General features: G+C 36.8%; 1 protein-coding gene across 1 annotated transcript in view; it reads left to right on the top strand.

Annotated features, from left to right (window-relative positions):
• Positions 1 to 9,973, top strand: part of cntnap3 (contactin associated protein family member 3) — a 603,541-nt gene extending 593,568 nt beyond the window's left edge. The window contains exon 24 of the mRNA XM_028804840.2: positions 6,677 to 9,973. Coding sequence (XP_028660673.1) covers positions 6,677 to 6,873 — 197 coding nt within the window. The 3' untranslated portion in view covers positions 6,874 to 9,973. The remainder of the gene's footprint in view (positions 1 to 6,676) is intronic.
• The last annotated feature ends 13,080 nt before the right edge of the window (positions 9,974 to 23,053 follow it).

The following is a 23,053-nucleotide window of genomic DNA, read 5'->3' as shown; positions in this document are numbered from 1 at the left end:
TACCAAGTATCAAAGGGGTGTCGGGCATGGAATCTAGCCGTCCGCTACACTACCTATTTATGTATTTAATTATTTAAAGAGCTCTTGTAAAAAGGCACATTTCCCCTGGGTACAAATCTATCTATCTATCTATCTATCTATCTATCTATCTATCTATCTATCTATCTATCTATCTATCTATCTATCTATCTATCTATCTATCTATCTATCTACTGCCAGAGTGACCACAATATACGGGTGTTTTTCTTTACTGGAGATCTTCTTTTAAATACTAAATGATAGGCATTTAAAATTAAAGTATGAAACTCTGGAAGACCAGATCTAAACGTCTTGTGTGAATGATATGAATTTCACTGGTAGTGGAGCACAATCTAGTTTACGATTTTTAACTTGTGATGTGAAATGCTGAGTTTTGCTGTAAATATGGCTGAGATGTTTCACGCATCACTAGTTAGAGCTTATTATGATTTAAATACATCTGATCTATTTTAGTCTTATGTAGTCCATCAATACCTTTGTATTCACTCATTTCATTCTTCTCAAGTCATTTTTCAGATTTTTGGTGAAGGACAGTATGTTTTTTCAAAATATACTATCAAAACATTTTTCTTTTCGACTTTTTATTTTTTTAACAATGACATTTTGTTTTAACTGAAATGGGTGCAAGTATTATCTATAAGTTAGATTTTTGTCGAGTTAGGACAATTATTACATTGGTTGAAAACTTGTGCGCAATGTTGCTGACGTAGGATCTGGCTTGTGTGATTCAAATCTACAGCAACTTTAAACATAAATGTAAGAATGAAGATCGGAGAGTTCCTGAAGTAAAAGTATTGCATAAGACAATAGAAACATATATGCCACATGGTAACATTTAATGAAAACACCTTGAATTTGATAATGAACGTGCCTGAACATCATTCTCTTAAAACTTTAACACGACAATATCTGCTTCGTGAAGAGCGCTAAACAAAAATAAACAGAATAAGTCTATACACGTTTCTTTCAGAATGGGAAATAAAGTAGCTTTTCATTTTAATCCATACATGCCTGCTGAAAGAGTAAGCAAATATTTAATTCCATGGATGAAAGCAAGTATTGCTAAAAGAAAACTAAAAAAGTTGCATGTAATATTAATTATATATTACAGAAGGGTGTCCCTAGAAGTAACAGGTCATTTGAGAAATTTTATTCCATTAATAAGATTCAATAAGTGTTTTTGTACATTAATGGAAATAATATGTACTATAGCAGAAATGTCATTTTAAGTGGTTTGGAATTAAGAAGAGATACACAGAAATAATTGCACTCTTTAGTAGATTAGACAATGTGCTGATCAGGAAAAATTTGCAAAGTATATCCAAATACCTTGCGCAATTTTAAATATTTATTACAAAGAGACAGAAAATTGGCTTGAACGCTGCCCTGTCACTCAGAGCGTACGTTTTTATTCTCTTGGTAATTGAATGTGCCAAGCATAGTAAAATTTAAGTGAGAGATGTGACTTCATAATTTGCTTTCCTTATTTCAGTGGTTAATTTAATTTCACTGCACATTACCATTACAAAGGAAAATTACCAGAGTAGTAAAAATGGGAAGCTGCAGAACTACAGATACAGGCAATGTGAATTTTTAAAGAAATATTATTTTATACAAATTTTTAAAGTAGAAATTTTAGAAGAATGCTGTTAAGTGTTTTATGCTTTAATTAACATATAATACCAAATCCTTTGGGGAGACAGCAGAAAAAAACACTGCATGTCATGTATTTTGACACCATTTTGTCTATTCAAAAAACAATTTAAAAACTGTACGGATGTTGTAGCAGAGTGATTTGCACATTGTAAATGTATATTTCGATATGAAAAAAAGTTAGACTATTTCCATGCAAAAAAGGAAAGAGACCCACAGTTTTCAGCTTTATAGCTTTAATCAGGTGATCAGTTGAAATGTTTTTGTCTTTTATCTTCTTTTCTTTTTGGCATGAAAATAACCTTTAATGTAGTTTTTTTTTTTTTTTTTTTACTTTGCAGATGTATACTGACACAGCCCTTCACTAACTCCATTATATTTTAGTATACTACAGATAAACAGATTGACATGACAGGTGCTATATACAACCAAATACTGTAGATTCACGTCATTAAATTTTCTGTTGACACGACTATCATAGGCTCGATCACCAATGATGAGACAGTCTGCTGTGACGGTGTGGGTCGGCCTCCATGCTACCAGATCCCACCAGGAGCTCTCTTCAACCCGCCACTGCCGATAACGTTTCTGAGGGATGAGCTTGGCAAATGAGGACACCACACATTGCAAGGGGAAGGTGCAAAGTGCTTTTATTAGAACCACTCAAAAACCAAACAGTGTTCAAAAGTGCAATGCGCAGTTCCCAAATAACTGAGTAATCCAATTAAAAAGGTGAATTTGTGGAGGTTAAAATTCAAATAAATCCAATACAAATGATGTTAAAACCAGCTGGCAGGAAAGTTTTCTTTTCTAAAAGCCATATGCCTTGTTCTTTTAACTGGAGTCTCCTCTGCTTATCCCTTGCGGGCCTTGCAGCACAGGAGTCACCCTACTGACAGACAAAGATGACCTTTCACATGTCCAGGTCCCTGCCATCCCATGGCTACAGTAAGACTCTTTCTCCAGACCTAGGCTCGGGACCCCAAAGGCCATGGCAGCCTCTGACACTCGCTGCCTTCCTGGGCTTCAGCAGCCACCTGATCACTCTAGCTCCCCCAAATTGCTCAGCTGCAGCGATCTCACTACAGCAGCCCCCTGGGCATTGGCCACCTGCTCCTTTCCAGGGGCTCTCCACACTACTACCTGTCTCTGCTCGCTTGGTTGCTTATTTTCTTGCACCGGCTCCTTCTACCTCCTGCCTCCTTCTCCCTCTTTCTCCCTTTAACCTTCGTTCTCCTCTTTTCTCGACTCGTGTTTCCCTTTTAAAACGGGGATGTGGCACAGCTGCTGCAGTCAGCAGTTCCCGGCGTCAGTTAAGGTCACAGGCGATCCTGCACCTGTGCAATAAGTGCCGGACCATCCACTCCCACGTTACGCATGGGAACTGCTTTTGCCCTGCTACCATGCCCCCACCTGAAGATCCGACTCTGCTGATTATTTAAAAACACCAATCAGCAGCGGACCATACTTTACCATATCTACACAGAAATGATTTGCTGACACTGTGGTGCCAAGACAACAATCTTTCCCTTAATGTCAGCAACATCAAGGACATGGTCATAGTCATCAGAACATCAGAGGCAGACAAGAGCCCCACCAAAGGGACTGCCATGGAGTGTGCCAGCAGTTTTAACTTTATTGGAGTTACCATCACCGATCTGAAATGGGCAAAACCCATCTCAGCTATAATCAAGGAAGCTTGTCAACTCCTTTATTTCATTTGACAGCCTTGGTGTCTCCATCTGTGTTCACAAACCTACACGTACAGAATGGAGTCTTTATTTTCTGGCTGCATTACATCCTGGTACAGCAGCACCTGTTTAGCTCAGGACCATAGAGCATTGTAGAGGATGATGAAGTCAGCACAGAGTATTGCTAATGCACATTGTCCTATGTTCAGGATGTATTTAATTAGGAGGGCAAACTGACATTGTTGCCTGACCATTTGTGAAGAGTGAAAATAAGGCAAGAGAGGAAATGCCAAAGGTAGCAATGCCTCCATTCTTAGGAGGGAGTGCTCAGTAGAAGGGAAGACAGTGGAACAGTTGGCACTTGAAGGCCTGTTATTTTACAGGCAACTAAACATTTAAGTAAGCACGGACACCAGGGGCCTCTAGGACATAGTAACTTGGAAATGTTAGTATTTCGGACAATATTTTAAAATCTTTTTGTATTGTGTGTATACAGTGTATATGAAATATGGCATGTACTGCTCAGAAAAAAACAGTAAGATTTTATGTATCTTTTTGTGTTTTTTTTTAAACTTTGTTTGCATACGCAAAATAATGTATGTTTTGATTATTTACATATTATTATAAACATATAGTCTCAAATATGAAATGTTTGTGAATTTATGAGCATCTTTGCACGTAAAAGTTAGTCTCCATTAAAACCTCACAGCAAAATCACAAATCCTGCATTAAACCCAGATTTGGTTATAACCACCAATGACTTCCAAGTAAATGTCAATGGCCAGCATCTTCATGTTAATAATTCCATCCATCCATCCATCCATCCATTATCCAAACCGTTATATCCCAACTACAGGGTCACGGGGGTCTGCTGCAGCCGATCCCGGCCAACACAGGGCGCAAAGCAGGAAACAAACCCCAGGCAGGGTGCCAGCCCACCGCAGCATGTTAATAATTAAGTAGCATAAATCAAAATCCAGATTACTACTATATACAGTAGGTAGGTTATTAGTAATATTGATATAAAGTCTTCAAAAATGTCCCAATGGCAAAAGAAAACAAAATAAAACTTTTCAAATGAGAAATCCACACAATGAAATACTGGAGTTCATCTACATTAAGTTACATCATCCTGAATGATATTTACATGGTCCCCTTAGCATACAGGGATTAACAACGGAAATGATAAACTCTGTTACCAGCACTCTAATGATACATCATTCTGAACCCAGAATGGTGTTGTCGTCATCTGGTGAAACTTTTGAACGAACGATAACATACTCCCATCAGTATGTGTCATGTTCCATTTGTGCTCACAACAAGCTGGCCATATTTTATTTAAATGTTAAATGCCTCTAAATGTAAACCTGTTGCAAAACTTCACAGATCTGACCACAATGTGATCCATTGTACTCCCACCTAGAAGCCTGTTATTTAGATGACAACAGCTCTCTTATCTTTATTCAGCCATAAATTCTTGTGTGCGTTTTGGTTGGGTGGTTGTTGATTTTTTTTATGTTTAATTTTTTTAAGTTTTAATTACCCCTGGGGACAAATAAAGTTCTATCTAACTATCTATCTGCGCCTGCCTGCAAAAATACAGGTTATTTTAACTGAGGTGAAAAAAAGGTATTTCCTATATCTTAACTAACTACAACTGAATGGGCTAGACTAACCTTTCTCACCAAGAAGCCAGCCATCTCTCACACCTCAATGCTCCAGTGCCAATTAAACTGCTCTGCAGATTAGTTGTTCAGCTTGTTAATCCATCTGATACACAAGTTAAATACAAATCATTATTGTTTGGAGTCTTGCTGCATATATGAGTGCAGCCTATCAGCATTAGTGCAATTTTATTATTGAGAATGACAAGTGGCATACAGTTCATAGTTGGCTTGGATGTCCCGGACCTGTTGCCACTGAAATGTTTCTTAACTAAACAGCTAAATTCAAAATGCCAGAGCTTCTATATGTGTCCATATTTTAGATTATGTTCTTAAATTTTGCAAAAATAAAACAGAATTGGGCTAAGGAGCCGAAAGTGACTAATAACCCACTCGTCACTCTCAGCCAACAAACCTGTGGGTTCCCTAAAGGTGCACTTTCTCCAAAATGCACCCAGTGCCAATTCATGTAAAAGTGCAAGATCGGCCATTGCTTCTTGCTAAGACTTGGGGCCTTTGTATAGAAATTCAAGCAATTAGGGATGGATTGAATGTGTTGATTTATTGAAGCACTAATATATGTAAACTCCTGTGTTCGAGCAGGCAACATACAGCCAATGTATACCTACATACTTACTTAGGTTTTTTGCCTCTAATGGAGCATAGGCCATTGATGAACATTCACCAGCAACTTCTATCCTGCACTGCTGCTACCAGTTGCCCCCATCCCAAGCCTAACTCTTTTATGTTAAGATCTCTTTGTTAAGTGTTTCTTTGTCATCCTCACGTATGTTTCCCTTTGTGTTTGTTGCCTGGCTTCCTCAGGGTGTGACTAAGCCCACCCCCACCTTCTCCACAGGATCTCCTCCTCTATGTAGCGCTGCCACAGCTCTGTATAGCTGATGGTCTCTGGCCAGTGAAGCTGCAGGATGCAGTCACTGATGAAGGTCTGGGTTTTTCTCAGAGTGACGTTACTTGTTCTCCATATCTCTGCTTCACATAACAACTCACACTGGATGATTGTGTTGAATAAACAAAGCCTGATGGCTCGGCCAAACTTTTTGAAGTTCGAGATCTCAAACAAACCTATGTATCTTTAGTAGTTAAACTACTCTCAAAGTTAAAATTGTCAATTGCTAAATATTTTTTGGACAAGTTGTTATATTTGTAATATTTTCTAATGTTTTAAAATTGAATTTTTCAATGGCATTTCTGCAGCATTATTAATTTAACACGAATGAAAATTGTAATGAGATATTTAACTGGCACGTTTTTAATGCACATTTGTAAAATCCATTCATAGCAACAAACAGATTGGAGCTACTATTGATGAAAACGAAAATGCTCATAAAGTTACTTCGAGGAACACCTTACTAACAAATTTGTTCTGCTCACATGTAATGAAAGAAATGCATTGCCTTTGAAACACAGCGTTTGGTTTATTTTCTCCTCTCCTCAAAAATATGTCACACCTTGTACAAAATTTGCATGCATATTGTACATGTTATATGAAACACGAAACTTCACGTAAAAAAAATGACATTGTATATTGCTTTGTTTGTATGTTACAACAATCATTGTTTGAAAGTTCACTTGCCATTCACTAATCATTTTGACCTTTTTCTACAGGTATAATAGCTGTTGTGATATTTGTAATCCTCTGTGTCATCGCAATAATGGCACGGTTTTTGTATCAACGGAAGGAAACATATCAGAACAGAGATACCAAGGGACAACAACACGATGAAACGGCAGACCTCACATTTAGAAATGATGTACATTCACAAAACGCATTAAGTGAATCGCAGAGAGAATACTTTATTTGAGGAATGGTTTGCTTTTACTTCTTAAGCCACAAAACAATCAGCATTAACAAAGAGTGCAAATGCTTTGCCAAGACTACCTGGAGGCATATACCTGTATTGTGCAATATGATTCAGAATCATGAACAGCTGATTACTTTTGGTTGTCCAACCGCTATCAATGAAATTGTGCAAAAGTATAAGTGTTCATTCATTGTATGTTTTTGTACATATCATGTATTCCTGCTTTAAACTGTGCTATTCATAAGACGCTGTGGTATTTTACTTCATCTAGTGTAACAATTATGTAAAATATAAATGTTGCTATGTTTGTACCAAACAGAAATAATTCAATATAATTTTCTCCCCAAAGTAATCTTATTTAGTGTGGCCAAATATGGTTTTAAAGCATATCAGTTAATTTAAATATCAAAAATCCTATCTATAAGTGCATAGCCATTAATCCATAATGAATTCCCCTCAAACCTTATAAAGACCACAGAGAAAAAATGGCAGCGTAACTTGAATTAGAAATGTCAATCTGATTGTTTTATAGGATGTACAATTACTACTGTGACTTAATATTGTTTAAAAAACTGAAGTGAGTGAGAATTTGTGAGCTACGCTAAGCTGAATGGTCTTTATTCAACAAAATGTGGCTTATGGTGTTATACTTTGTGATTGTTTAGGCACTGTGGAAATTCAGAATAAACAATACAAGAATTACTGAAAAAATAAAATGATGTTGAGATGAGAGAGGTGACAGCAAATTTAATATGAGAAAGGGAGCAATTTGGTTGCTAGCCCTCAATATGAACTTTAAGTGACAGAGGAACCAAACTCCAAACCGGTAAAAATTAATTTTTACATGTATAAATTTGACATTTTTTAAAATCTAGAGATGTGTAAATATCTCTGCAGTCAATGAGGTGGAGACTTTTTAATTGTTAAGTTAATTTTATTTTAGGAAATGCAAGGTGAGAAATAGTCAACCAGACGTTTTTGCTGTTAATTTCTTTTTTTTTTTCTTATGCTCTTATCTTGAATAACTTAAGCTGATGTCACATTACATGACTTTTAGCTGAAGGGGACGACTGCAGTGGCTGAATTTGTCACCTAAGTATGTAAAGTTACGTGACTAGAATCACTGGGGACATCAGATTTCTCAACTGCATAACAACTTTCCAGCACAATTTCATGTTTCCAAAGTATCGCAAGCTTGCCCCTTTTTCTGACAACCAATGACATGCTGCCTAACGGAGCCAGTGTTCATTCAAAGGGTTTACAGGCAATGGAAGGTGCAACTTCGGGACATTTTTTTTTTCTGTTTTTTTCCATTTTGCCATGATCCAAAACACACTCATTCCTTATTCCTCATTGTTGTACTGTATGCATGGTACTTCCACGTGAGCATGCACCGGTTCTCAATTCTCATACTCTCCAAAACTTAATACAAAATCAAACCTGTTTGATTTTGTCTGCTTGAGTCACATACATTGTAGAGTTTGTCACACTACAAGACCATGGGGGGTCACGGGAATGCGCCACAACTGTCCCTAAATTGCTAAGATTATAATTAAGGAATCTGTGACTTGAAATCATTAAAAAAGTCGTGTAATGCAACATGGCCTTAAGTGGACCAATAGGACAACTGATAGGATTTGAGTCAAAGAGTCCAAGTCATTTTGAAAGTCATCGCTAAGATGGTGTACGGATTTTAATGGGAAATGCGTACCAAAAGTTTCTATCCAAGTTTTCTGGGTTTTACATGAATCAGTATGCCGAGTTTCACTCCAGTTCCTTTCTGTGCAGGATCCACATAATTTAACTTTATTTTTCCTTTCCAGAGACATCAGAAAAAAAACTCTGAATACACTTCTGAGCTTGTCTGGGATTTATTTCGTTTGGCTAATATATGGACATTAAATTAACCAAATACTGTAAGATAAGAGGAGAACAGAGTCCTTTTTAAAATTCTTATTTTTATTTTGTTTAATGTTAGTCAGTGCAGTTCAGGACTATCTTATAAAGAGACAATTTAGCAAAATTCCCAGCTGTAACAACAGCAGTACAGAGTCTGCCTTTTTGTATTCCAAGTGGAAGCAGATTATTTCTTCGGTGAATTGCACTACTGTAAGTACTAGGACTACAATGCAGTACATTGTGTGCAGATCCATTTAGGGATCAGTGATGATGATGATGAATGTTAGAAGTTGGTAAACTAATTTGTCTTGTACTGTACAACTGTTTTTCTTTTTCCTTTCCGCACTTTATGATGAAACATTTCTATTGATTATTTCTTGAATAAAAATGATTTATACACTAACATTTATTGCTCTTGATTATCCCCCACCAAAACAAAACAAGACAACCTTCTCACAAAAGTTCAGGTGAATCCACATAGAGATAGACCCTAAAAAAGCAAGCAAGATCTCTTCCCAGTTTACAGTTTAGTGTCTTTCTCCCTCCCCATTCTCTCTTCAATTAGTGCAAGATGGCAATTCGTTTACATGTACAACCATTCTCATCTGTCTAGTACTCAAATGAAACTGTTGAAACAGTCAAGGAGTTTCATTTATAACACAGCCCATAGCTGATAACTCATGAGTGGGTATTTCTTCCACAAGGGGCCTGAATTCAAATCAAGCCTTCTTTGTGAAGTTCTTTTGTCCTTTCTTTCTTTATTCTGTTACATTTCCTAAAGTAAGTTTTATTCCCATTTTTCAGGCTTATTATCAACCCTAAGATACCTAAGTTTATGTATGGGCATAGACATACAAGATTACATATTTCAAACTGGATGGTTTGAAGGGTATGATGTTGTACGATGGATTGTCCTGGTCATTCTTCTTAATTTATGGAACAAATATTAATTATTCTAAAGTTAACAATAGTTGAGCAATATTAGAAACAATACTTTTCAAAAATGGGTTTAAGTTGTCAGTATTGTACATTCACAGTGCATGAAAGCCACATCTGTAAACCTCATGTTCACATTTTCATGTGAGATTCCACCATTAGCTTTAAGAAACACGGTGAGGTTCAAAGGTCATTTTAAATTGTCCCAATCAGTATTCCTGATTGCTTGCTTTTGTATGAACCTTGAGATGTACTGGTAAACCATTCATTTAAGGTGGACTCCTGCCTGTGCCTGCTGTTGTACGTTTATACTATTCTTTGATGGTATCTTATCTACACAAAGCCTCTTCTGAAAGAGGATGAATGAATCACCAAACTAATAACCAGTGATTATATTATGTTTTAATGTAATTTTGGACTGAAATCATTGTTTAAGCAACGTTTACTCTTTTATAAGTGTATTTTTCTATAACAAAAGTAAATTAACAAATTCCTGTAACTTTCCCCAGATGATCTAGAAGCTCATGTGTAGTTTGGTGAGTGATTTTATTTCTGCATTTTATACTTAATTACTGCAGCTTTCTGTGGATATTTTTGTAGAGAAAGCAAATCACAGATAATCTGAAAGTGCTGTAACCATCAGAAATAAACATAAACAGTATAATTCACCATATCCCCAACTGAGCAATTCCTACATGTGAACAAAATTGGTTTAATACTTATTACTCTATTGTACATCATATTATAATAGACAAATGAATGCATTTGGATCTGCTAAGCTGTTTCTTTCTTGGCAGAGGTGACTCATTCAATAAACCTAAAATTACATATTTCAATGCAAGTATTTTTTGTATGAAATTATCACCATTATCACTTTCTGTCTACTTTTGAGGATTTCAGCAACAACATTTGGAGTGGAAATGTATATGGAATAACACTTACCATAAAACTCACACTTTTTTATATTTTATAATCAATGTTATGACATTAATCTGATCTTATTCATATCTAAAATAAATACAAATTTCACATTATGCCTTTTTATGAGCTTTAGACTTGAAATTAGATGGGGTTGAATTTTGAAGTGAGGAAAATAAAAACACTTCTGAATCTTAATTGATAATGCATTTCCTACATTTTCTTTATGTGTAATATTGTATACAATAATTTCTTTCACCATTTATTAAGCACAGCAGGCAGATTTTCAAACTGCCAATAACTGCAGCTAAATGATACTAACATAGTCCCACAAATGACTTGCATTAATTAATGCCATATTTTAGCTCAAACATAACTTTCCCATTCTGACACAACATAATAAGACCCCTAATCATTCAGGGAGCCTCATTTCCAACTGTTGGAAAGCTAGGAAATTGCAGTCAAGCTGGTCAAAAGCATAACATAGCATCGGCTCAGTCAACAGAGCAGTCTGAAAGGGAGGACTGCAAATGTTATCTGTAAAACAAGATCTTGTATTCTGTTGTGTCCAATGCTGCCTCTAGTAAATATTTACCTTCTTGAATCTCTGCACAGTGCAAGAGTCTAAATTACTTATAAATATAAAACACAAAATAATTGATCTCATAAGTAGTCAGCCCTGTCAAATCAGCATTTAGTAGACGATCCATTGCCAGTCATGACAGCCTTGACTGTGTGCAAAGGTCTTGCTTTATCAGCGTTGCCTATTCCTTTTTTTAAACTGCTCACACTCTGTCTGGTTGCATGAGAATAATGAGTGAACAGCCTTTTTTTAGTCTAAATTCTCTCCTGGACTGAGATCTGGACTCTGACTGGCACACTTCTGGATATTAACACTAGAATCCCTGAAGCCTACGAAAAAACTCATAATCCTGGGCCAACTTAAATTCCTTTGCACCTCTCTATCTGCGTCTTTTGTTTTGTAAATGTGTTGATCAGCACAAGCAGCAAGCAACGTGCTGTCCCATCCCTCACCTTGATGGAGCTGAAGTCAGCTGCAAAATTCTCAGAGCTCAAGAATGTTTATCTGGGTGTGAGGTGCCTGGAGTTGTATTGGGTAAACAATAAATTGTTATTTGGAATACATACATTTCATGTGTGTTCCGTGTCTACAATGATTTGTGTAAGTGTAGCATGACAGGAAATGGAAGACAAGAAATACTGAGCACGTACCTAAAACACAAACTTTTTCCATGTTATACTAATAATAACGTGAAGTGTATGATGTGTGAAGACTTTAGTCCAAATAACAAATAAACACGTGCACTTTTATTCAAGTTTTTAACCAAAGAAAATAATTCATTCAATTTACATGTTGCTGTCAATGAGTTAAAAACCCAAGCTCAAATGTCAATCGACAGAAAGTTGATATTCATTCTTGGATGGTACAGTGGTAAGAACTGCTGCCTTACAACCCAAAGGTTCTGGGTTTGAGTCCGGGGACTCCATGTTTCTGAATAGTGAGCTGCTATTATTATTTCTATATTATAGTAAAAACATATGTTTGATCTGAGTCTGTAACACCCAGTGTAAATTTTGGCTGGTTGTAAAAGTTAGCACTTTTCTTTTATTATTCAGTTGTATTCTGTCAGTGACGTTCACGTGGTACAACAAAATTGCCTTTCCCTCTCTGAGTTTATCTCCATTCTTTTCACAAGAGAAGCGATGACCACAGAATTATTTATTGTACTGGCAATCAAAGATACGATGTCCTGTGACTGGTATCAGACTATCATGCAGCATTTGCGCTTTGACAACAAAGACACCCATGCAGAATGTGTGAAAAACGATAGATTTGGTTTGATTCCAAAACATCTGGCAACATTATGTTGAGAGCTATGTTTTAAGATATAACACAGGGCAAAGACTTTCCGAGTCTATGGTCATAAAGCTTTTGGAGCCTTTTCTGGACAAAGGCAGAACCATAACAATAGACAGATTCTTCACAGCACTTTCGCTGGCTAATAGACTGCTGTACCAAGCACATCTCTGCTTGGCACCATAAGTAACATGGGACTTTCACCTGCAGCTAAAGTCACTTCAGTACGTGAGCAATTCGCCACACTAGTGTTTAGATCTGTAAATTTTGATATATCAATAATTGTAGCAATAAGGAAAACAAGATTTAATGTCATTATATAAATAATTTTCACTTGCTTAGAATTCGTTTTGTGCAGTGTACTGCCTCACCACAAGCTTGGACCGCCCACAAGTGCATTTATACTACAATCAACTGAAACCTCAGACAGGGGGTCTCCATTGAACTAATTATGGGACTTTTAAAATCAACTGGCTGCAGCTGTGATGATTTAGGTGAGCCATATTAAATGGTGTAAACACTTATGCAATTAATTATTATGTGTTTTACATTTGTAACTCATTTTGACCGCTTTGCAGAGATCTGTCTGATACTAAGAGATCAAGAAAAGCTGAAATTAGCCTGTGTTTTTGTGAGCAGCAAGAGTCCCTCTAAAATTGTGAGCCCATTGGTGTAGCACAAAACTATTAGCTATTCATTATTATTTTTGGAAACTTGTTACGGATATAAATAAAAAATATTTCTGGAACTTTCATGTGGATGGTTCTTTTGGGAAATAAATATAGTCCCCAATGGCACCACTCTGAATAACCACTTTGGAACCTTTATTTTAAGAGTGTACAGTTTGTTTGAGTTATGTGTAATTTTGTGGCATCCTCTGGCTCCCTGCAAACATGCAATGGTGTGAGGAGTTCCAGAAAATAAGTGGACGTGTTGCTTGTCGCTTATGCTTGATTTACGAAGTACACTTGTGGGTTTGTGACAAAATAGAAGCCGTAAGGATAAAACTCAAAAAATGTGTTGGAGGTCACTATATAATATACATACACAACACTGTCAAACTTGCTCAATCACACACCCACACTCAGACCACACAGGGACAATTTGGAATTGCCATTTAAATGATTATCTTTTGGTGATATGCAAGGGAAACTGGATAACACTGGGGAAGTCACCATATACGGTAGTGTCAAGGAAATTTAAGTAGCTACTCATAGCAGTCCAATGATAAAGAATACAATTCAAAGTCGCATGTAGCCAGACAACTTGTCGTAAAAGAAATGGCACAAGGTCTTTCATTGACATATAAGCTAGTGATAACAGAAAACGTGTAGGTCAAGGTGTTTTCTCAGCATTCAGTAAAGTTGAGTATTGTAAAAAAGGTACCACAAGTCAAAGCACAGGCTTTAAATATCACAATCTTAGCGGATCTCCATTACATTCCAAGCAGCAGTCTTTCATATATTGAATTCTGTCAAAAACTCAATCAAAATAATAACATTTTAACCAGTTTGTTAACTGCTTGGGAATTACTGTTCCATCTAATCTCCTTTGTTTAATTAAGATCTCTCTGATGTAAAATTGTATGCTTTTATAAATGCATCATTATAATCTGCATCTGACTTCATCTACACCATATGTAAAGTAAGGCACATAACCTAAGGAAGGATGTCTAGAGCCCAGGCTGCTTAGGGATGTGGTGTAGCCAATCTTTCTGAAGCACTGCATGCTAAAAAGATGCAATGCTTTTAAAGTAGAGTGTTTATTCAGAGCAAGATCAAATTATAAAAGCTAGATTTAAATTTATATTCACATGGATGAAAGCCAAACACACTTATGAAAGAAAATGTAGAGTTTCATCCTAGCAGATGATGCCTCAGTTCTGCATCTTGCTAATTAGGATATACACAAATCTGTGGTTAACTGGTGAGTCTAAATTGGTTGTCTGACCGAGTCTTTGATGGACTGGCGCCTTCATCAAAGCTGGCTGAATTGCACAAAGTGGGCACAGATAATAAGCCACAAAATGCAGAGATAGCGTTAATTTAAACAAGCAGCTATTGCTGGAGAAATTTTTGTAACTAGGTGCCTCTTTTGAGAAAATCTTTCCATCCTATCTTTATATTTGGGTGGTATAATAATGAAAGCTTTTGTCTCCTAGCTCCAGTGCTCTGGGTTCAAATCCTATCCCTGACCGCTTTCAGTTCCACATCCAAATATCTGTTCTGAACTGTCCCGGTGTGAGTGTATATATGCAGCTAAGATAGCATACAGAGCAGGGCAACTTAGGCCAAAGGATGGCTGGATGGATCTTCATAACATCTTATCATGCCTGAGTCCTTCATAAATTTCTCTTCCTATTCAAAATGTGCAAGTATCTGATGGTACAGTAACTTCTAATTGGATGGAAGTGTTTGAGAGGCAAGTAAAAAACTGGATGACTTTGGAGTATCCTCATATCTAATAAGGCTTTCAGAGTCATTTTTTATTTTAGTGATTGATTACAAGACCTCAGCAGAAACACTCTTAATTTTAGTTCGTACTTGGGATAGATGCTTTATAAATTAACTCCTAACACTCACAAAGAAAGCAATATAGGCCTTAAAATTATTTCATGAAATCAAGTAAGTGGTATCAACAAAAAAAAGTATTTGATAAAGCCATTAAAGAGACATGTGAAGGATTTTTAATCTTATCAATTTATGTTATTAATTGTTGTTTAAATTCAGTTGTTGTCTAAACATAGCACAGAAGAGCTATATGGCTTTCTACCATTTGTTCTGAGAGCAGTAACTGTCATTTAATATAGTGCCTTTGATAGTCAGCAAATCCACAAAGTGCTTTACAGTATGTAACACGAAAATCAGAAAAAACATAAAACTGATCTGAGATTTTTAGAAATAACCAAGAAAGGACCATGAATCATTACACAAACTAAACCATTTTGTTAAATTACGATCATTCTGCTGTTTTAGAAACATTTCCAGATAACAGAGTTCTTTTTTCTAAAGTCAAAATTAAAACAAACATCAATGGCTTCAGTTTTATTTATTTTGTTGTAATTTATTGTCTGATTACTTTCTATGTTTGCCGCCTTTTCAAAGGCTCAAGAAACACATTGGTGACAGCATACCTTGGAACACTACATGTGTCTTCTGAAACCATATTGTGGTTTCTCAGACCATGCAATTTATTTAAATTTCTTACATTTTTAAGTGTTAGATCCGTTAACTTTGGATAGTTTTTAATTCCGTGTACATTATCAGGTAAATTCACCAGCCCATCCAACAACGACCTTTGAATGATTGACCTGCATTATTATTTTATTATTTTACATACTGTATGCAAGATCTCATAGCCCACATGGTGCGTATTCTATTTTTGTATGTGAAATCACTTGTAGGTGCTGTGCTCGCCTAACTATTCATGCATCTAAAAATTGAGTAGTGCACGCTTGTATAATAATTGTATTTAGGTGTGCTCCATTAATAAATATTATTTTGTACAAGAGAAATTTGTTACTGTGTACAGTTAAAAATCACAAAACTTTGGACTTAAAATTAGACAATTCAGATTTCTAATATTGTATTCTGTTATTAGTCTATATAAGCATTGTATCTATATTGTTACGACAGAAGTTGCTTTTTTATAAAAATTGACTTGTTCAACATTTTATTGATTGAATGAATTTCTCTAAATGTAATAAATTTAATTTTAAAATCTGTACTTTGGTTTTTGGGTATTTCATGTAAGGCCAAGTTTTTGTATGCAGTTTTGTTAACATGACAAGGATAGAAAGGATCATGAGTGGAGAAATCTGACCTGTAAAGAAGAGAACATTTCCAGTCACAAAAGAACAAACCTTAAGAAAAATATTAATATACAGAAGAAACAAATACCATGCAGAATATATAGTGTTTTACTGTGGAAGGGTTTCTGATCCTAAAACATTTATTCTTTTATTCCCACACTTAGACTCTTTGTTATGTAGACCCACACTGTAGCTCATATCCTTTATCCTTGGACTCAGATATCTGAAATGGAGACACAGCCTGCAGCTTAAATACAGTTGCACCTGGGACTAAACCCAAAATTACTACAGGGCTTTACTTTCCTTTTTGGAAGTCATCTGACAGCTTGTTTGCCCGACCAGAACACATGCTGGATGATGAAGAAAAAGAAATGAACATACAAACACACACACACACAAGGTTGGGGGGAGTGTAGTAATGCCAGTCCTCCTAATCAGCATGTCTTTGGCCTGTGGAGGGGAAACCAGAAGCACTGCGAGAACATGGAAACTCTATGCAAAGAGCACCTATGATATTTCAGTTTTTTATTTTTATCAAATTTGGCAAAAAATTCTAAAATCCTGTTTTGGCTTTATCATTTGATGTGAGAAGAAATGAATTTAAATGATTTTAGTATAAGGCTGCAACATAGAAAATATGAAAAAAATGAAGGGGTCTGAATACTTTCTGAATGCACTACATGCAGACAGACAGACAGACAGAGATCTGTAAAGGTATGCCGCTTGTCTACTTCATTGGACCCAATGTATTTAGTTTCAAGTTAAATATTATTTAAGTTGTTCATTTGATTCCATTTCTTGTTAAGTTTACTACATTTATTTGTGTACATAATAAATAAGTTAATGAACTTGATTTTATATTATTGTACAGCTGAATCAGTTGTATTGTAAAATGTTCTGTTTAGTGAATTCCTGAGGGATCAATAAAGTGAAATTTACATTGAAGTATAGAAAGGATCATTGCATATTAATTTTTAATGATTATTAGACGCTAGACGCATTTGTGTTTTTGCTATAGATATAAATGCTAAACTTTCTCTTGTTGTTTTCCTAATGATTTGACTTTTTGTGGTGTTTGCTGCCTGAATGGTATTCTAATAAAGACAATTAACTACAAGCAGAGCAAACACCACTGAATGCTGAAAGACTGCAACTACCTCAGTGCAGACCCTCCAAGAGGTTAATTTGGAAGTAAAGGATTAAATAAGACATGGGGTATTTTCACGTCGGGAGTATGTCTCACTTAAATCGAGAAGCCTGGCTTATTTCACTTGGTTTTTGCTCCACCAAAGAGGATTAGGGAGAGTCATGCTTGGTTGTTGAGGCAAATAAGCATCATCTACAGTACCACCCTGCTCCATGACAGGCTAAAGATGAAGCTTTACAGAGTGTTGTGGATTGAGATTTCATGAATTCCTTGATCAATGAGAAACACAATCTCGGAGAACGGTTCACGGGACTTTGTTTTGTTTTAGCATATCTAATTTTCATGTATGGGCAGTGCTGGTGCTAGGTTATTTTGCGCCCTAGGCCTAGCTTATTAGTGCATCAACCGACTGTTCAGTAGCTAATACTTGCGGTAGGGTTCCCCCAGCCCATAATCTGTTCCCTAGGCGAATGCCTAATTCACCTTAATGGCGGTTCTGGCCATGTGTATTAGATAGTTGTACTATTGCTTAAATGGATGGAACAGTGGTAGCACTGCTGCCTCACAGTAAGGAGACAAGGACCCGAGTCATTTTGCATGTTCTCATGTCTAGGTGGGTTTCGTCCCATGGTACAAAGACATGCAGGTTAGGTGGATTGGCTAGGCTAAATTGGTCCTTGTGTGTTTGTGTGTGTGTGTTCACTTTGTGATGGACTGGCACCCTGTCCGGGGATTGTTCCTGCCTTGTGCTCTGTGCTTGCTGGGATAGGCTTCAGCCCTCCACAACTGTAAACCAGATTAAGAGGGTTAGAAAATGGTATGGTATGGCTCTATCATTTAAATTAATCTGATATGATCATTACAAACTAGCAAACCATAAGAAGCTAAACTATACATTGAAAACACCATCAATTCTTAATGTAAGATATTTACATGATGTCATTCAACTTTTGTTAACAGAAGGTTTTTCTTAAGTATGTAATGTTACTACAATCTCAGTTACACTGTTGTTTAAATTAATCTATATATTTATTACAAAATGGTAAAACATCAAAAGCTATACAGTCCATTGAAAATGACATTTAATTTTTTACACCATTTGTCAACATTGCTGGTTTTTAGCCACTGAGAGACAAAAGAAATATGGTAATAAAAATATTTTATAAATGTGTGTTCTATGAAGCGAAAATCATTAAATTCAGACATTACCAACACTATGTTAGTAAACCTTCAACGTCTGGATCCACCACGGGGTGCTCCTCTTTTAAAAAATGTCATTAACTTGGGAGCTTGTGTACTACACAGAGGTTTTAAAAATAAGTGCAAATAATGATTAGAAAGAAAGCCCCTTGCTATGCTTGATATATGTCATAAAATATCTGTATGCGTATGGTATAATCATAAAGGGAAACACGTATTAGATTCAAAAGCACACCTCAATAATCAATTACATTTGATCTCTTTATTATTTTAATAATAGTACAGTAGTGAGATATGGAAAATAAAAAATGTCTTGGACTTTTCATTGAGGTTTCACACCACCAGTAAAAGATATTGCTAAGAGGCAGCACAGACCCCTTAGCATTTCCTGCAGACCACAGATGTGCAAAATCCAAATGTGCATGTAACCAGTGAAACACATGGCCCTATGGTCCTAAATTAAAATTCTAGTAAAATTAGCATTTTATTACCCCAAATGCTTTGAATTTCCAGAACATATCATGTCATAAACATTTGATTAAGGCTAAGATCCAAGTTCTAGCTCCGTTAGTCTGTTAGTAAATGCATGACAGAAAGAAACAGACAGACAGACATTAGTGTTTTATAAACGTTGAAGTCATACTCTGCCAAGTCAACTCACCGCAGCAAATGTCTGATCACTGACCATTGAGTGGGATTTTGCATGACCACCCAGATAAATGCCAATAAATGTAGGAACTGATAATTAATACTCAATAAGACACCCACCCTATGGGACAGCAGTAAATATTGGAAATGGAAAGGTGACCATCCCAGTTCTTTCATCACATTTTCTCGGGACTTTAGCCATGTTTCACTTTCCTCCACCTTCATCAGTTTTTACCAGTATGTGGAGTGTAAGCCCTGTGGGATATCCCTAAACTTTGCATGATCCTGGATTGCTGGATATCATGGTCGGCTGACTGCATGTCTGCCTGTGGGTTTGCTAACTGGTATTGTCGTGTGGTGGGTGAAGCAATGCGCTGTACCAGTGCATGCTCACCAACCTGACCTGACCTGTGGACTGTAAAACAAGAGAAAACAGAAACCTGGACGTGTTAAAGAGGCATATAACTCAGTTGATTTGCCACCTTTAGGCCAATCGGAACGTAATTTGGTACAGCTCATACCCGCAATTTAAACCTATTGTCCAATGACTGCCAGCAACCAACATAGACGATTCAGGAATGGACAACAGAATGCTAAGGAGGCTCAAGTTATAGGCAGTTATAAACAATGAATGACAATAAATTGTGGAGTTTAAACACAAGTTTTACTGTAAGGTCAGTTGAGAGATGGTTATAATTTCAAGTAATTCAGTCTTTAGCAAAGCAGTCAAAGAGAGTTGCATTCCTGTTGCGGTTTAGGTTTTGTTGACACGTCTGAGTCTCTGTTGCTATGCCATATTGTTGGATTGTTTTCTATGTTGCAGCCTATAATTCTTTGCTCCCTACCCCCCTTCACTGTTTATGAGAAGTCAGCACCCATGTCCATACATACAGTTACTGACTCCTGTGAATGTTTTCCTTTATAAAATGCATGCAGATTGGGGTAAAAAACAAATCTTGGATACCCCCTCAAAACAGCCAATGGTGTCCCTGGTTACAGGTTCAATCTTACTATGATCAACTGATTTAGCTTTTATGGAAATGTACATATCTGTATTCTTATATTGTGTTTCAGTTAGGTAGCTAGGAAAGATGTTAGGTTATATGAGTTACATTTATTTTCTCTTTTTCTTTGCTTTAGAAAATAGTCCCGGGCCATAACATGGATTTCAACCGGAGGTGTAGCAGTGAGAGCAGCCCAGTAGTTCAGCTAAAGCACCCACAATTCCGAGACTGCTCTTGTATTTCTTACATATCTGGATATGACGATTGCCAAAGTTATACTGTTGGTATCATTAAAACGGCTCAGTGTAATGGCAAGGCAGAACAGGCATGTGCCAAGGGCTTTATGACCAAACTGATTTTAATTGCTCTTTAATTAACTTCAGCCAGGGTTAAGAGTTATTATTTTGCAGTTAAAATGGAACATTTTATAGGTACCATTACAAAATGGTTGGTGCATTGGAAAGGTAGAAAAGGCCGTTGCCAGGAGCACTGTGATCAAATGTATTTTAGATGGCCCTCAATTTCTCAGTCAACTGGGTTCTTAGAAATGATTAATAAAAATATCTTAGGTTCCTTACATACAACTATTATTATTAGTATAAAATAAACATATGTACCTAAAGTTATATATAAAAGCATAATTTAATCTCTTATACAGTGGTGTGAAAAACTATTTGCCCCCTTCCTGATTTCTTATTCTTTTGCATGTTTGTCACACAAAATGTTTCTGATCATCAAACACATTTAATCATTAGTCAAATATAACACAAGTAAACACAAAATGCAGTTTGTAAATGATGGTTTTTATTATTTAGGGAGAAAAAAAAATCCAAACCTACATGGCCCTGTGTGAAAAAGTAATTGCCCCCTGAACCTAATAACTGGTTGGGCCACCCTTAGCAGCAATAACTGCAATCAAGCGTTTGCGATAACTTGCAATGAGTCTTTTACAGCGCTCTGGAGGAATTTTGGCCCACTCATCTTTGCAAAATTGTTGTAATTCAGCTTTATTTGAGGGTTTTCTAGCATGAACCGCCTTTTTAAGGTCATACCATACCATCTCAATTGGATTCAGGTCAGGACTTTGACTAGGCCACTCCAAAGTCTTCATTTTGTTTTTCTTCAGCCATTCAGAGGTGGATTTGCTGGTGTGTTTTGGGTCATTGTCCTGTTGCAGCACCCAAGATCGCTTCAGCTTGAGTTGACGAACAGATGGCCGGACATTCTCCTTCAGGATTTTTTGGTAGACAGTAGAATTCATGGTTCCATCTATCACAGCAAGCCTTCCAGGTCCTGAAGCAGCAAAACAACCCCAGACCATCACACTACCACCACCATATTTTACTGTTGGTATGATGTTCTTTTTCTGAAATGCTGTGTTCCTTTTACGCCAGATGTAACGGGACATTTGCCTGCCAAAAAGTTCAACTTTTGACTCATCAGTCCACAAGGTATTTTCCCAAAAGTCTTGGCAATCATTGAGATGTTTCTTAGCAAAATTGAGACGAGCCCTAATGTTCTTTTTGCTTAACAGTGGTTTGCGTCTTGGAAATCTGCCATGCAGGCCGTTTTTGCCCAGTCTCTTTCTTATGGTGGAGTCGTGAACACTGACCTTAATTGAGGCAAGTGAGGCCTGCAGTTCTTTAGATGTTGTCCTGGGGTCTTTTGTGACCTCTCGGATGAGTCGTCTCTGCGCTCTTGGGGTAATTTTGGTCGGCCGGCCACTCCTGGGAAGGTTCACCACTGTTCCATGTTTTTGCCATTTGTGGATAATGGCTCTCACTGTGGTTCGCTGGAGTCCCAAAGCTTTAGAAATGGCTTTATAACCTTTACCAGACTGATCGATCTCAATTACTTCTGTTCTCATTTGTTCCTGAATTTCTTTGGATCTTGGCATGATGTCTAGCTTTTGAGGTGCTTTTGGTCTACTTCTCTGTGTCAGGCAGCTCCTATTTAAGTGATTTCTTGATTGAAACAGGTGTGGCAGTAATCAGGCCTGGGGGTGGCTACGGAAATTGAACTCAGGTGTGATACACCACAGTTAGGTTATTTTTTAACAAGGGGGCAATTACTTTTTCACACAGGGCCATGTAGGTTTGGATTTTTTTTCTCCCTAAATAATAAACACCATCATTTAAAAACTGCATTTTGTGTTTACTTGTGTTATATTTGACTAATGGTTAAATGTGTTTGATGATCAGAAATATTTTGTGTGACAAACATGCAAAAGAATAAGAAATCAGGAAGGGGGCAAATAGTTTTTCACACCACTGTATATATTTCTCTTCTGGTTCGTCCTGCTTCCACTTCAAAACCGGTCCTGCCCTCATGCAGCTGACATGGCATTTCTCAATTCCTATACGTCCTCTTCCAAAACCTTCCCCACGCTACCTGCGGCTCCTCTTCAAAACCGGTCCCGCCCACACACAGCCGACACGGCATTTCTCAATTCCTATTTGTCCTTTTCCATGTCATGCACTATACTGGCCTGCTGAGTGTAATACATCTAACAAGTACTCGAGGTGCTGCCACAACGGTAAAGTAGCTTTACCACCTTTGCGGGAGCTACCTGTGTCTTTACAACAGCTTCTTACATAGTAAACATCAGAAGCTAAAAATTATTGTGAACACATTTGAGAATACAACTCTTCTCTAGGGTTTGCTTCCATGGGTGCACAGATAACTCAACCTCCTGGCCACAGATCATACTATTTTAAAATACACGGGCAAATTTATCA

The sequence above is a fragment of the Erpetoichthys calabaricus genome, chromosome 7, assembly GCF_900747795.2.
Source record: "Erpetoichthys calabaricus chromosome 7, fErpCal1.3, whole genome shotgun sequence".
NCBI classification, from domain to species: Eukaryota; Metazoa; Chordata; class Cladistia; order Polypteriformes; family Polypteridae; genus Erpetoichthys; species Erpetoichthys calabaricus.
Note: the sequence above shows the minus strand (reverse complement) of the source record. Positions and strands in the feature narration are given on the sequence as shown.